The 16,587-nt window shown below is 42.2% G+C and overlaps 3 protein-coding genes across 4 annotated transcripts in view; 2 read left to right on the top strand and 1 right to left on the bottom strand.

Annotated features, from left to right (window-relative positions):
- The window catches only part of LOC122615020 (AF4/FMR2 family member lilli), a 64,223-nt gene that overhangs the window by 23,094 nt on the left and 24,542 nt on the right, over nt 1-16,587 (bottom strand). Inside the window, exons 2-3 of the mRNA XM_043789851.1 lie at nt 14,411-14,499; nt 8,229-8,731 (exon numbers count right to left, since the gene is read on the bottom strand). Coding sequence (XP_043645786.1) covers nt 8,229-8,396 — 168 coding nt within the window. The 5' untranslated portion in view covers nt 8,397-8,731; nt 14,411-14,499. The remainder of the gene's footprint in view (nt 1-8,228; nt 8,732-14,410; nt 14,500-16,587) is intronic.
- LOC122615022 lies at nt 6,494-7,370 on the top strand. Of its 2 annotated transcripts, XM_043789853.1 has the most exons (4): nt 6,494-6,809; nt 6,876-7,011; nt 7,078-7,174; nt 7,231-7,370. In XM_043789853.1, exons 1-3 carry the CDS (start codon nt 6,588-6,590, stop codon nt 7,155-7,157), a joined length of 438 nt encoding a protein of 145 aa, XP_043645788.1. In that variant the 5' UTR covers nt 6,494-6,587; the 3' UTR covers nt 7,158-7,174; nt 7,231-7,370. The 2 variants fall into 2 exon arrangements, with proteins under 2 accessions (XP_043645788.1, XP_043645789.1); XM_043789854.1 differs by lacking the exon at nt 7,231-7,370 and having other exon boundaries at nt 6,946-7,011; nt 7,078-7,148.
- Nucleotides 7,160-8,064, top strand: LOC122615021. Its single transcript, XM_043789852.1, is given in 5 exon segments — nt 7,160-7,174; nt 7,231-7,598; nt 7,683-7,740; nt 7,743-7,805; nt 7,867-8,064. Coding segments are annotated over 4 exon segments (480 nt in total). The 5' UTR covers nt 7,160-7,174; nt 7,231-7,331; the 3' UTR covers nt 7,959-8,064.

The raw sequence follows: 16,587 nt of genomic DNA, 5'->3' as shown, positions 1-16,587 counted from the left end.
AGCATTTCATACTCACATGCGGCGTTTTAAAACAAATTGACGCAAACTAATGAACATAATCTGCAGACACATACAGACACATACTGACAGCCACCGGAAGTGCTTCATTGTTCGGCGTTGGGGCGTCGGAAATTGAAAAGCAACCCAAAACCAACATGAAATTTAAATTTGCAAAAATAAAATAAAGCGAAAGAGAGGCCAAATAAAGTGAGCCAACATAAAAGTGCCATTAAAAATTTAGTTAGAGGGCAGCTCAAACAGAATTCGGCACACATAAAGAGGAAATTACATTTATGCGAGTGTTCTGTTTTTCGTTTTTTTGTGTGTTTTTTTGGAATTGAATTGAACTTACGTTGTTCAATTTGCCTGCAACACTTGAGCGCTCTTGAAATGCTTTACGCGCTGTTCGTCACCTCGTTTGTTTTCACAGCTATTATTTCATTATTTTATTTATTGTTAGTTTGGTTGGTTTTGCCCAGCTTTCAGTTTTGTGAACGTTTTAAAAGGTTTAAAAGCACCATAAATATTTTTTAATATGGCAGTGCACTTACACATATTCACCTAAAGATTTTATTTTAGATCTCATATTCTGAGCAACTAGTTTTGTTTAGCATAAGATTATGGTAATCGAATCTAAAGCTGCACTTCAGTCAGTCTAGCTTGTAATTACTAACAACGCCAACTCAGTTCTTCTGAATTTATTGTACTGTAATTATGTTTAATATTAATTGTATATTATTTCCTGTGCAATTATTAAAGTGAGCCATGTATCCAGTTTGTGACGCACTTAAAGACGTACAGTTTGAGAGTCACTGTAACCAACGTTATTGTTTACTTTCAACCATTATTTCTGGCTCACATACTATATACATTTTGTTTTGCTCAAATTAAATTGAAACGATTTCGAATCGCTTTTGTTCAAATGGAAGCACTCCCCCACTTTTGTTGTTGGACCGCTATTATTGTTCACTCAATTACCCCGCTTTATGCAACTTTCATTGATACATGAAGCGATTAAAGCGCTGAAACAGATATAATTTCACAGTCAAGGTCGTTTGGAGGGCGACTTACACAATTTGATTTGTCTGGCACTACTCATATATGAAAGTTGACTGAACCGTTAAATTGTTAACAGAGTCATACGTTCCAAATAAAAATGAATAAAGACACAAAGCCCTGTTTTTGTTCGCTCTGTGTACGAAAAAAATTAACAACCATCTAAAAACGAGCATAATAAATGGTTATTATGAATGCCATTCCCGGATTCACATGGAAATAAAAGTAAAACAAACTGTCGAAAAGTTTCACCGAAATATTGCGCTGCTTTGTGTTATTTGGAAGTTTGTAAATTATTTGTTTGTCCGCCGATAAAATGTCAAAAATGCTGTTGAAATATTTTGCGGTTACACAGTCACAGTCACAGTTCACGATAATGTTATCGAGAACTGTCCGCAGGCAAAAAGAAAACCACTCACAGTGGTCATGGATATACATATCCATTTGGGCCCCTCCTCGTCCCTATTTATTATCTCGTTTCTCGCTCCATTTGCAAATGCCTGAGGCGCCTTTTCCTTTTTTTTATTTTCTTTTTTTTTTCGTTTGCATTTTAATTGAATTACAAGGGAGGAGTTGGCAGTCCAGGGGGGGGCCTCGAGTTTTCAATAGATGGAAAAACCGTTCCTGGTCGCGTGTGTTTTTCAGAGGTTTCTCCGTGGTGTTGGAGGCGTTGGAGGCGTTAGAGGGGTCCTCCGACTCCCAGCCATAAATCTGTAACTGTTTGCTGTACTTGACACATTTCGTAGTTGGATGTGAAGTTGCCTGCTTGTCTCCTCGCTGCAGGAGAAACAGCGAAATGCAGCGAAAAACGAGTGTTGCAACGTGCAACCAAATATTTGCGTAGGTGTTCGACCGGCTGTCGCTGCGGGTTTCGTGTCAATTAAAATTAAACTTAAACTTAAAAATTAATACAAATTTATTGCCGCAAGAAACGAGCATGTCGTTCAACAACTTAAGACATGGATTGCAATAAAATAAATATTAGAGTTTGAGCTCGTTATGGAAATTCATAAGTTAAGTTTTAATGATTAAGACACTAATATATTGCATGATAAGAAGTTTTAAGAGCTATTAAGAGCTATTAATCCCCATCTGTTGAGCTTAAAAAATAAACATTTTGCCTCCTCATTAAACTGATACCGTAAATTCTGCCTTTACAAACAACTGAGAAATGCGGAAATGCATTATTCATGGCATAATCTTTGCATATGTGCGGATATTATTGGGTATATTAAAACCGGCCACCAACCTTAAACCAAAAGGCCACCTGTGCCAATTAATAGCAGTGATTTCCAGGAGATGAAAGTATCGCCGGCAGCACAAGATATCCGATTCGATCAGATGAGAGTCAAATATTGCGGCGTGTAAATGCAATCAGTATTTATTTGATTATCGATTGCAGCGCAGTGCAGGTCACATTGCGTATACGCCGTGTGGGTTGCGGCCACATGGCATTTCCATATAACATTGGGTTGCATCCATCCAGTGTTGTTGGCGTTTGTTTGTTTTGGTTCACGTGTAAATTTGTAATTTGTTTGGCATTTAATGGAATAAAAAACGCCAGCAGCAGCAGCGAAATTAATGAAAACAAAACAATTTAATTAATAACGAGAAATCTTGTTGCTGTTGGCAATGGTGGATGTTCTAGTGGCCTGTCATGCGGCATTCCAATGTTCTCGTTTTATGCATGTAAATGTACTTTTTGTATGTACACTCTTGCGTATATAAGTATATACAGATGGCATTTACATGTTTAGCTTACATATATTTTGCATATCACGCATACGCAATGTAAGCCGCGTGAGCAAGCCAAATGTCATAAAACTCTTTTCCATGAATTTCTTTTCATTAAAGTTTGTTCTTTTGTACACTTTATGATGGCTACATGTTGTGGTGATGCGATTTTATATTTGGCGTTGATTTAAAGCACGACACATTTGCATATACAGAAATACAGAAATATTTATGCGGCCATTTAAACATGCCATGACCTTCTTCCATGCCTTAAACACATACCCTTTGTTCACTACGCCATCAAATGGTTATAAAACTTTACCACTTCATTGTGCCCAGCTCCTTGTCTCCTAGTAGAAAATTCAATTCAATCCCAGCCAAGGACTACCATCCAACCAATCGAGTGCAGGGAGCTCCATATCGGCAGCATCTTTATAGCCGCTAACAATGGCTTCAGCCCCGACAGGAAGCGTTTCCCTCCGTAGGGAGCGAAATTATCCACAAAAGTATGTGACATTCTGGCGTTTGGCGAGGCGGCTTCCCAGAATGAATAATGCGATGGTATGCGATGGGACGCGGGGGCCGAGCTAAAGTTCTCACCCAAATTTACGGTTCAATGGAGGGGCACACAAGGCCCCCAGATACAGATACAGATATAGACGCGGATGATGGGTCCTGCAACTGGGTCTCTATGCCACTTTAGCTGAATGGCGAGGGAGGCGTAGTAGAGTAGAGCGAAGGGGGGCTAAAGTCGCTGAAATGATGTCGTGCGTGCGCAAACTATGCGGCGTCATTAAATCTAACGAGCGTCTGGAGATTGGATGGGGTTTTCCATACAGCACAAGTGCTCGGCGAAATGACTAGATTTTGAACATTTTGGGAGGCAGCGCCAAAAGTTTTCACAGTAATTCCCCCGAAAGACACTATGGGAGTCAAGTCTCCACTTGTGATTCGAAACTACACATTAACTTGGCCTAATTGAGCCATTGCCCATTAAGCAAAACCTAATTGCCATTGTGGCTTTCTGCGCAGATTCAGTTCAAGATTTATTGTGATTGTTCTGTCTGCCAATTCCTTCAATTGATTAAAGTTGCGTCGTTCGTAAGTCAGTAAGTAACGAGCTTTAAAGCGAATATCTCTTTTTGTGAGCACACATATACGCTTTCGCTGACCACATTTGCTCAGTTGGCTAAAAGCAATTTTTCCTCCTTTTTGCCTCGTGCACTTCGGGTTATCCAGTCCGTCTGGCTGACTGCCTATCCTTTTTGGAAAGTTAAGAGCATTCGATTCGAAATCCCATTGGAAACGAGCTTCAGTCTTTCCCTGATTTATTGTGCGAATTTGCGCGTACTTCATCCAACTTGCTTGAAGTTTTAGTCATGCCAAAGTTTTGCAAATTAAATTAAAGAACAACTTTCTTGAGTTCTCTTTATGTTTAAGGTGGGCAGTATATTTTACAAGTGCCTATTGGATATTCTTGTTAGTCTTAAAATAATTATGCAACTGTTGGAATATTTTCAATTACCAGTACACATCGTTTGCTTATCGTAAGTCTATTAAAATCGTTCCCTACACGTATTTTCCATTGCCACCTTAGACCGAAAAAATGAGCCACCGAGAAATCCATATGCGGCTAAGCTTTCCTTACTGGTTTCTTATCGCCACGAGCCAAGTAGTTTATTAACCGACCTGAACTTCGGGCCAAACAAGGCCCGTTGGGTATTACAAGCAAAACGACTTAGACGCAAACCGGTAGGTAACGCCCACCCAGAAACTGAAGAAAAGTCCATCGACTACAGATCACAAAAGCTCGAATTTCGATTTGATTAGCAGGCGGAAGTTGTGATGCCAGTGGGGCTCACACTCAACTGCAAACTGGAGCAGCGACATATTGGCAAAGTGACTGATTGTCTGACTGACTGACAGACGGATTGACTGATTGATGGATGGTGTGAAGTTGAATTGAAGCGCGACATAAGCGCCGCGGATCGGTCATTGAAAGCGAATTCCGCACCAGACCCAATAATACATTTATGGAACCCGACGCCATCGTCAGGTGCCCCGATAATGGGCGACGACCGATAAAATGGGAAATTACCGCCACTCACGTTTGTCTTAGTCTTCGGGATTTGCTCAACCATTCCGCAGTTATCGAAGGCTCACAAGAGTTGGAGCAAAAAGTCTAAGGAAAGAGACCTCAATTGGACTGCAAATATTTGTGCGATGATAGCATGAATCGTATTCTTTATGACGGTCTACTTAAGTCCTATGTTCGGTCGCAAGCGAAACCAGACGATAAGATATGCGGCCAGTCCACTGATTGATATACGACTGTGGAAGCAGGAAATGTGTTGATAACCTGATGTGCTTTCTACTTCTAGCCGATGGAAACAGGTGGAATAAGTCAAGGCAATAGACATGTTATTCAGTTATTATTATAATTATTATTAGTCTTAATGCCGAGAAGCAAATACATGTCATACATATGCACGTATGTAATTAGGGAACATTCCCCACAAACAAATATCCCCGGAAAAATGGTTAGCACGCTCAGCTTTCGGTTCCCACACTCGATCAGAATTTACAACATAATTTACTAAGCTCCAAGCTGACAGTGTAACCAGAGCGGCCACGCCCCCTTGCCAAAAAGCCAAAAACAAGGCAGTGTCTGTCACTTGCCGCTTTGCATTTGAATTTGGCCAAACCGAAAACGGAACCGGCACGAAAGACCGGGCCATGCAATTAGCTGGAGGTCATTGTGTTCGGTTCAGCGAAGTTCAGTTCAGTTCAGTTCGATACGATTCGGTTCGAATTGAATCGATGCCAGTGCGATTTCCAGGTTTTGGTTTCAGTTTGGGTATCGCCCAGAGTTTCCGTTTGCAATTTTGCGGTTTCAATATTGAATTGGGCGAGGCCCCGCATTGCATTCACGCTTGACAATGTTTCGACAGCAATTTGCTCAACAAATTGCGATTAAATGTATACAATTGAGTGACCATTGTTTGGCTTTCATTAGCACAAAGGGGCAGGAAAGTCCCTTCCCTTCTCTTCCCCTCATCCGGTACGCAAGTTGGGGGCATTACGAGCTTTATTAACAGCTGATCATGACCCCTTGGCTTGACATTTACTTATATTTTGAACAACGTAACAAAGCTGAAGCTGTTAGCCCTTAGTGTTCCAGCGCTGATTACCAATCAACGCAAAGGTTCCGAATATTTTAGCCATTGAACATCCAACCTTCCTTGTAGTTGGCACTCGTTTTTCCTTCCTTGACAGACTGCCATTCAATTGTCAAATATCTTCGGATCTGCAGCGTCACGATTTCAGACAGGGCGCACGACTTCAGACGCTGCAGTTGCCGATAAATTGCATTGAACTTCAAAAATTGAAACTTCACGAGGGCATTTGGCCGCCAATCGAGGGCAGCAGAGGGGGCGTGGTCGGTTTTATGTTGTAAGGGCACGTGGCAGCCTTTGGCTGCATAAAAATTTCAATCAACAACATCTGGTGAAAAATTGCATTGCGATTCCGCAGTAATTGGTTTTTGTGTGGGTCAACGCAGGAAATGTAGTTTGATATAGAATTTCTGCCCTTTACGGATTCAACCCCCAATTTTGAGTTCCACTGATATTATAATCTATTACTTATCCAATATCGTATTACTTTAATATGTCCTTAAATAACTTATTTACAAAATCAACGATCAACTGTTCCCAGCATTCTGATGTTTTGATCGGAATACATGTAAAAATTCCAAAATATTTGTTTTCAACCCAAAGAACTCCGAATTTATCGGCATGATTTTTAAGAAGTGCTGTTTCTTCCTGCCTCTGAACGTAGGTTGTACAATCATTGGGGCGATCTTCATAACTTTCCACGTTGGGGAGCTGATAACGCATTCGGATGACACCATTTTCATCAGGCAAGTGTCCCACAAGGTGTGGGCACCCGTCATCATGTCTCCGATCCTAACTATTGGAACCCTGAGCTCTGTACTGCTGGTGTACGCTGCTTCGAAGGTAAGAAACTCATTCGGTTTCTTTCAAAATTCGAATTATTCTTATGATTTTACATGAAAAATGCAGAGGAAGCGAGGCTTCGTCCTTATGTGGATAATCGTCTATTCGATCATACTCTTTATTTATGTTATAATAGGCATTGTCGAGTTGGCCACTTCCAAACCCTCTCCGATTATACTGGCCGTTCAGGTGGTCATCACAGGTGGGTGGTTGTTGACACTATTTGACTGAATAATATAAATAATAACATGAGGTCTTTTCCCTTTAGTTGGTCTGGCTTATTCCCTGCTGATAGCGGTGGCCTTCTACCGATATCTGAGCACTGTGGATGCGGAAGATTCAATTTGACGAGTGGCAAAATAAACGTAAAGCTAAACAAACTCCTGCACTTGTTTTTCCTGATCTAGTCAACTTCTTTCAGTGTGTCCCTTTTGCACAGACTAAAAGTTGAACAAATTTAAGTTTCTCAAGAAAGTATTGAAAATTATTGTTTCAAATTTGTAGAGCAGCTGAGGACCGATCATGGCTTGTCGCTGCAGATATCTTAAGCAGATCTTTACTAAGTGCTGCTACTGCTATTCCCTGCGTTTCGGCGTGCTGCTCTTCGGATGCATTTTCCTGACCTGGTTCATCTACATCACCATCGGCACCGCCTTCATGATGGAGTGCATCTTTCCCGACGAGTACCAGAAGTCCCTCATCCCAGCACAGGCGGCCCTCAAGGCCACCATGGTCTTCTCCTTCTTCGGCATCATAGCTTCGGCCATGCTCTGCATGGGAGTGCATAATGTATGTGGCACTCATTTGAAATCATTTCACAATATACCCAATATCCCATAAACCATAAACTTAACACACTTGACCATTTTCCAGAACAACGAGATGCTCTTTCTCCCATTTTTGGGTTTCGCACCCATTTGGATAATTGTACACATTTCGCCCTGACCGTTTACTGCTTTAATACCGTCATTATCGTCCTGACTGTCATCACAATGGGTGGGTATCCTAGTAATCATGAATCCCAAGCCTGAATAACTATTCTCTTGAACCCATATAGCTATTTTACTGTATGCCTGGCTTGTGGTTTGGTCCTTCTACATAGAACTGCTCTACGCCTACGACGATGAGTTGGAAACCGGTTATGTGTAGTACTCGTGATATATGATGCTTTCGAAGATATTATATTTACAAATTATAGAATGTTGGGCAAGCACTCGAATGTGCCTAATAAAATCATGCATGTAGCGTATATAAATGGAAATTTCGCTTCAGCAGAGCTCAAAACTGACTAAAGAAGGCCTCATTTCAGATGTATTTCTACCCGTTTAGTGAGTATTTAGCGCACATGAGACATGCCCTGCTCTATATACAGCAGCAAGATAATGGGTATCGCAGTGGTAATGACAGTGACCGACTTACCTTCGGCAGCGAGGCGAGCACCTGCTGCTTGACATCCCAGACGAGCCGCTCCGATGGGAACTGCAGACACTTGTAGACATTCAGCTCCGGCACATGGATGCGCACCAGTAGCCATCCGTCGCGCGGCTCCGGCGGCGGCTCATCGTCAAACGCCCCCGGCCCGGACATGGCGTCCGTATTGGCCGGGTTCTGTTTGACTTTGGGCGTGGGTGGGTGGTACGTCGTAATTTTGACGGCTTTCTATCGCTCGGTCCACGAAAGACGATCCTACTACTCCCGCTCCTCTGGGAGTTCTCCTGCCCGTTCGATTCACTTGCTCCTCTCGTTCTCACTTCACTTCAAAGTGTATTCCTTTGGGTTCGGTGAGCTTCTAGCTTAATTTATTTAGGTTTTTATTGCCAATCTATTTGGTGCGTCGGCTGGTTTCGGCCTTCTGCTGTGGGAATCCGTTTTGCTTGGACATTTCGCTATGCTGCGTTCGTTGAGTCTGGCGCATGATGGTTCTGAAATGAATCAAATTAGAGGTATAAGATATAGCCAGAAAGAACGAAATATGTAAATATCTATATTCCTAATAAACCCATTGTTTGTGCTGAATGATTATGCGCTACCCAATTAAGCCATAAATTTTCCACTCCACTTGCACCAAATATATTCGCATATGCAAATTGCAATCCATTAAATCACTGCTCTTGTCCAGACAACACCATAAAATAGTTTCCCCAGCACTTGGCGATGAAAACTTAATTTTTAAATTGGTTTACTTTTCGAATCTGTCCACTGCAGTTTTCCTACGCACTTGATATCAGTCAGACGGCAATTGGCCCGATTTTCCAACCCCTTTTCATGTCCAAATGTCCCAAGTCTCGTGTGTCTGGGAGTTCGCAGGCCTATCTAAGAGGAAAAACAAATTGTCAGAGTGAAAAGAAAACACTTGGGCCCCGGCAAACGTTTCTCGTTGATGATTACAATGTGATATTGACATTTTATGGCTGCAGCACAGCAAAGGCAGTTGCAATTGCAATTATGCACAAATTAAATTCACACGCCAGCCCGCAAGGAGGAGGCACCACAGGGGGGGTGTGGCAGTTACCGGGGGCATGTAAATGTGTGCCAAAGACCCGCTGACAGTTGTCGCTTTTGTGTGGGGGGGAAAGAAGGGGAAGGGGGAGGAGGGCGGAAACGGGGGCGGAGCGGGACATGTCGAGGCAACTGGAACTGTGGGCGGAACGGGTTAGCCACCACCAACTGCAGCAACAACCACATCTGCAAGTCTGCACTTTGTCGCATTTAATTGCGAGCGTGTTGATTGCATTCAACTAGTTAGAGTTGGCATTTCGGGGGCGCAGGCGGAGGCGGGGGCGGGTAATGCGGGAAAACTAGTGTAAAATGGAAAACGCTTGCGGGAAATGATAAATCCTAATTGAGGATAAAAGTTGTGGGTGCTCTGCAAGGAAGATGAAAGGCTCTGCAGTCAAAGGTTGTGCCAAATGAAAGCCTTTAGATGATCTGCTGCTAGGTGAAAGGACGTGAGGAACGTGAGCATTTAAAAAGTGCTTACACCTACGAAAAAATAGTGTAACTATAAAGAAACAAGATTAAATTACTTTATTTAATAATCAGAAGGTTCCCTTATTATTTATTGGTCTCTGTTTCCCTTTTTACTTTTACTTTTACCTGGTTCACTGCCCCCGATTTAACCGCCTCGCTGGAAAGTAAACAAGCAAATGTGTCACGGTCAAAAAACTCCAGCGAAATACATAAATTAAGAGCACAAATACGCATATCAATAAAAGTAAATACGAGAAATGAAAACTGCGTGTAAACAGGTGAATCGTTGGCACAAAAGGCCCGTTTACCTTGGCCGGCACTCGACTGTCAATCAAACCCACAAATTTTCAAGCTGTTCAAGTGAAATTATCAGCAAAGACGCCACGAAAAAATACGAAACGAAAATGCAAGCCCCAAAACGACGAAGGCGAGTGTCGTCGCCAAACTTCTGTTTGTGATAAGAAAAGGTGGCCAAGGCATTGGAATTAATAGAGATAGTGAGTGATAGTGATACGCCAAAAGTGGCGTTTGCTAAGATTTCGTGCCTTTAACTTGGCACTTTAATTGAAAACGATTTGCGATAATTAAGCATACGCCACGTGGTCGCTTCAAAGTCATTCAACCTAATTTAGAGACAAGAAAGGCGCGCAGGTAAATCGGTAATATCATTCGATGGCCTTTTTTATTGGCCATTCCAGCTTAGCCAGTCATGGTTTTAATTGAAACTTCGGCCAGCGAGTTCCGGAGGCAAAAGTTTATTTCGCTTTTAATTGGAAAAGTTACTGGGGCATAATGGGCATTTGAAATACTCTCTGGTCTGCCGTGAAATATGTTCTGCGGCATATGGAATGCCTGCCTGATTTACTGGTCAGTAAATTCAGCCCCATCCTCCTCCATTCGCCGAATTGCGGCGATTTTTCACTTGAGCTAATAGGAAAATTGTGCCCGACCTTTGGTGGCAGTGGGGTGCGTGTGAAAACCGGGGGCCAACTGTCAGGCAAGTAAATCAAAATTTATGTTGTAGCTGCCTTTCTTCCTTTTTGCTACCCCTCGTTTATGTGGGTTTTTTCGAACAGACAGCTGTCTTGCGGCTGTCAAACCGGCAACTTTTGGTGCTCCCCTCTTTCGATCGCCATTACCCACACCCCAAGTTGCATATCAACCCGTGGATGTCTGACCTGTCTGCTGTCTGTCCTTTCTATTGTCTTAGCCATGACAGTTATTTGGCTTGGATACGCCAGCTAATGCCAAACTTTTTCGCCAGACTCCCTGGGCAAACATCCATTGCATAAGGTGCATGTTATCTATCGGGGGTAGAGCGATTTTATGGTTCCTTTTTATGAGGGCATCAATTGTTGACAGCGGCAAGCATATTTATTGGGTGGGGTAAACACTAATTGGTTCTGCGCCGGTGATATAAGAGATAACCGATAAATATAGACGCTAGACAAGGTGTTGATGAGGTGTTCTAAGGTGAAAACATCAAAGAAAAGGCCGTCTTAAAAAGAGAACTTCAATAGAGTCGCACAGTTTTGAGATATTTAAAGTGCTTGCTCTACCATAATAGGTATGTTGTTGAATAACATTCCAATATCATAGATATAATCTATAGATTTTGAAGTTTGCTAAAATGCCAAGTATTTTGTAGTATTTGCTAGTATTTCCTTTCATATTATATCCATGTTGTCTTGATTTCTGGCTCACGACGAATTCCATGTGGCATATTTCTTTTATGGGTCTGGCCCACTTGAGCAGTTTTGAGTGCTGTCTCCTTCACTTCTTACCTAACTGTGGTGCTGTCTCCCTCCCACCGCCCCCTTCAAGCCATGCACCTCCTTGAGTTGTAAGCACTTGTGACACTTGCCTCTCAAGCCTTTATGACAGGCGATGAAATTTTATTTGGGCAAAAGTGTGACAAACTGAAAATGACAAAGTGCTCCGCTTGGCACCAGCTGCCAGCGAGACTTTAAGCCCGAAAGAGAAGGGGTCAGCACGAACAAAGGGGGCGGAGGGGCGACCGAGAGGGGCTAAAGGTTAGGGTTTAACCGGGCAGAGGACAGCCATGTAAATTAAGTTTTAAATATGCCACATCGAATGGGCTTTGCTCGGAATTAGTTACAGCATCAGGTCCCTGGAGTCCGTGAACCGAACATGCGACTTTAGTGGGTCAGTGGAGAGCCCCATTGGGTTTGCTCGAATGCGCAACTAAATGCGACCGGAGTTGCATGTGGCACACACGACACACTCAAGTGTGCATAAGTACACTGCAAAGCTAGTAGTCATCTTCGAGTCAACTTCTTCTTTCATATTCCGCATTGCAATTGATACCATTTCGCCTCACTCCACACGACTTAACTATTCTGATCTAGTTTATATAATCGATATTGAGACAGCAATTTATATCTGCCATCTAGGATTATTTTGATACTGCAATTTTCCCTCGGTGCACAGATACCCGTGTATGGAGAAACTGCATCGCTTATGCATAATGGGCCATGCATATTTAAATTGCCTTCGCCCGATGCTGCAGTCGGTGCTGCTTTAAAAGCAAATTACTTTTGTCATTGCAATGGCTTGCCGCTCAATCTTGTGGAGATTTGTGCTGGGTTTACGGACGAGAGAACGGTGCCAGGACCAGGTCCTTGCGTTGCCACTTATTGTGGCACACTCTGTTGTTGTGCGCGCCGTAAATAATTTGCCTTGGCAACGGCAGCAGCAAACTGCAGCAGAATCAGAAGCAGCATCGGCGGCATCAACAAAGTGCATGCAAAATACACCCGCACCAAACTTAATAATGGCAAACTATTATTCTTCCACCATCTTCCGCTAGCGCTGTGGACAGTGGAATGAATGGGACTTAATAAAAGTTGTAATTTGATTTGGGAAAAGCAAATTCTTCCAACGATTAGAAAGTTTTTCAGACCTTTGATCAGTTTTTTTCCTAACACCAATGTTAATAGGATAATTTTAAATAAACTCGTGTTTTAAAATAAGTGTAAGAAATAAAACGTATTGAGGATTTTACTACATTTTTTGGTTGCCCCACTGTTTCCAAACTAAATCGAAGACGCCATTTTCCGCGCAGACGGCACTCGGTGCATTGTTGCGTGTGCCGGAAACGGAAATGCGCACATAATTCTGTTAGGAAGCATGCAACAAAATGGCGCCCGGACCACAACCGACCGAGGAAGACGCCGGCGATGGAGAGAAAACTTTAATTAAATAATACTAAATGCAATTTCGCATGGCTCCTCGTCGTCAGTCGGTTAATAAAGCTGAGGCAGGAAAACATGTCACAGAAGTTCATGGCTGAGAGCATCGCCTGGCTAATTTATTTCGCTATTTTCTGTTTATTCGAACAGTAGAATTGGTAGGAAAGACCGCAGAGCGGCGCAAGAAGACGAGGAAACGAGAGGAAAGCAAAAGAAGAAAACTTTAACCCCGAAACTTGTTTTCCAGTCACGTTCATTTTCAATCAAGTGGCATCATTATGCTGGCCAAACAAACCGAAGCTGAAATAAAAATCGCAAGCTGAAAGAAACCGAGGATGGAAACGAGGAAGAGCCACCACAATTGGCTAATACAAAGGCAAAATTAGCCCGAACTTGAGTTTAGGCGTAACTGTGTGTGGCCACCACCTTAACCCTTTGCTGCCCCAGCTGTCAGTCAAGTCCGGCAATCAGTCCTTTGTCTAGGCCCACGGACCGACAACAAATTACCTTGGAATGAACTGAAACCAAGGCACCCAAAAACCACAGAACCCACTTACCCAGGTGACCAGCCATCGACTTCCTGTTCAGAACCAGAAAACAGAAGCAGAAGTTGATACTCAATCAGATAAATCTGCAGGGAATCGAGAGGAATAGCAAATAAAGCATTGACATTTCGGTGTTATTTGATATAAATTGTTTATTCATAGTTTGAAACTAGTTTTTGGTAAAAGTTCCCATGAAACCAAAAAGTCACTTCAAAAATAAGCTCACATAAATCCATGATATAAGTTGGAAAAGATTTAAACGCCTAGTAAATAACTACAAAAGTAATTCGATTGACGTGTCTTAAGCAGGTGTTCAATTCCCACTACACACCAACTGAAATCACCTCTAACGCCCATCAGCGCTTTTGAACAAATTGTAAATCCAATAGCAAATTAACTCAACTTACAGATCGATTAATTAAATAGCAGCATTTCACCATTGGTTGCAAATCCTGCAGAGAGTCGAAGAAATCCAAAAGGTGAGTATTACGACTATTTTGCTAGTTTCAGCAGCTCGAGTTACGTCAGCGAGCCATTAAGTCAAAAGTTGTATATGTGCAATCAATGAAAATAAATTAAAATCCGGCGGTTGGAGAAAAATCACACTGACACACCGATTAAAGAGAAAAACAGAACAAAACTTTATGCAAATGCTGTGATCACCACAAAAACCGATTCGACCGGTTTCCGAATGCAGTGCAAATCCGAAAACCAAAACAACAAATGACAACCGACAACCGACAAGTCTACAGATGGACACATGAACAGATGGAAACACGGCCATAAAAAGGTAACGACTCTTAGATAGAGGATATACACGTTCAAATTATGGGTTTTGCGTTTAGCTGTGAGTAACACGAGCCTCATAACTTACCCCTCTCTCTTCTGCCCACGCGTTGCTTAGAACCCAGTGCTGCTCAAACTGTAGGGCCAGACATGTGCTGGCTGTGGCTGTGGCTCTGGCTGCAATTAAATAATTAAAACAAACTGGTTATTAATGGGCAATAGTTATTTATATTCCTACACTGAAAAACAATACAAGCGCCATATTCATTCAAAACAAAACAATGGCATTGAATACTCTTTCTACAAGGTTTCATTTTCAGTGGATCTCTTGTTACGGCGCATTTTTATCTGTATTATTTTCCCTTTTTAACCTCCACTTATCTGCACTTGATTAATTTATCTTTAACGTGCATATACTTTTTCTGTCAATTCCACCAATAAGTGCAATTTATATATCCAGCAACAGCAGCAGGAGCAGCAGCAGCAGCAGCTCAGGCAGGATTACTCCATCGTTTGCAGCTCCTTCGTGCCCGCAAAGCCATCAATCATACGCCATGTGAGCAGCCGGGAGTAGCAGACGCACACAATCAAATCAATATCAGAGTAGGGGGATGAGTAGCGGGCTCGACGGCGGTTGGGGAAAGTGATGGGGTGTGGGTGTGCAACGCCCACGCCACAGAGCATAAAAATTGCATTTGCCAATTTCGAACGCAGGCCAAGACAGCCAATACAGCCAGCCCAGCAATCGAGGCTTTGGACTGCCCAAGTATATGGTTTGCCCAACAGGCATTAACCATTAACCAAAAGTCACTTGGTGCACACTTGGATATCAATTGCGAATTTAAAATGTATTATCGAGTTTGGCAGCCACTGCGAAGCGTATGAATCAAGACAGCCAAATCTACAATTTCATAGTTTGTTAGCCATAACAAATTCCCCTAATTTCGTTGGAAACGCTGGCATGTCTTCAAGTAAACAAATCAAATCCAGCAACTCCACACGTGTATTAAGTTATATAAACAATTGGCTTTCCAAGAATTTTAAAGTGATTTTCCGCACAGTATCGGCAAACTGGTGGCACAACTTATGGCACCACTGTCGGCTGTAATCATTGTTTGTTATTTTAATATTTGTTTTTGCTGTCTCGGACACCAAAACCAACAAGTTTATTAAAAGATCTCACATCGGTTTAGCGGCCTACTTCTAATGACTCAATTTTGGACCGGGCTCGAATGCCGCCATTTGAATTTATTGACACATTTCATTTAACCAGAATCGTTGGCGGGAGAATGAGTTTGGCCAGTAATTAAGCCCGATGACGAGCCCAAAAATGTCTCGAAACGATTTTGTAATGTTTGCGTTAGCTGGCTAGCTGCTGCCTTTCATGGACCGAAAATCTGGCCCGCCGACTGGCCGAAAGCCAAAGCCGTTGGCTGAAAAAGCCACCATAACTGGTCGGAGCAAATGATTTTTAATAACTTTGACACTCATTAAACTCAAATTACATGCATTTGATTACGCAGCCACTTGGGAGTTGAGAGTTGGCAGTGGCCAAATGCCTTTTGCATTTGGGGTTTTTCTAAAACCTAAGCCGATTAGATTTCATCATAATCATCAACAAAAACTATATGACAGCATGCATAGTAGTAGGCTTATGATGAGGATGATGCAAAGCCTTATAAATGGTTTTTCAAACGGTGTTTACTTAAACAGCAGGCACTAAAACTTCAATGAAGTAGTAATTAAAAATCACTATAATCACTACCGCAGTAAAGTAGTTTAAGAAAAACTTGTAGCCTTACGAATTTCACTTCATATGGTTAAGTGTACATGCTGAGATGAAACGTTTATCTAGAATCGTAATTAAGCACTGTTAAATTGATTCAAACCCAAGGAACCCTAATCAAAGTGCAGATTTAATGAGCCATTAATTAGCACAGAGCTCATTGAACCGATTCCACAAAGAACTCAATCCTATGAGAGCAGGCAATAAAAAACTCATTAAATCAAAAGAAAAATCCCACCGAGCCCAGCGCAACTCCCATGAATTTTTCTTTAAAGGGGAAACACAAGATTTGATGGATAGGGACGTTTGCAAATTAATTACTCACTTTGTCTTTGGACTCTGACAGGCAATTCCCATTCCCGAGCCCTTGAAGTAACCCTGAACTTGACATCTATGAACTGTCGCCCTTTCCCCCCGTCAAGTGTTAACTTATATTTAATTGCCACCGGTCTTGGCCAAGTCTCGTTCTGAGCCACAGT

The sequence above is a fragment of the Drosophila teissieri genome, chromosome 2R (genome assembly GCF_016746235.2).
Source record: "Drosophila teissieri strain GT53w chromosome 2R, Prin_Dtei_1.1, whole genome shotgun sequence".
NCBI lineage: Eukaryota > Metazoa > Arthropoda > Insecta > Diptera > Drosophilidae > Drosophila > Drosophila teissieri.
This window is presented reverse-complemented; position numbering and strand designations above follow the sequence as displayed.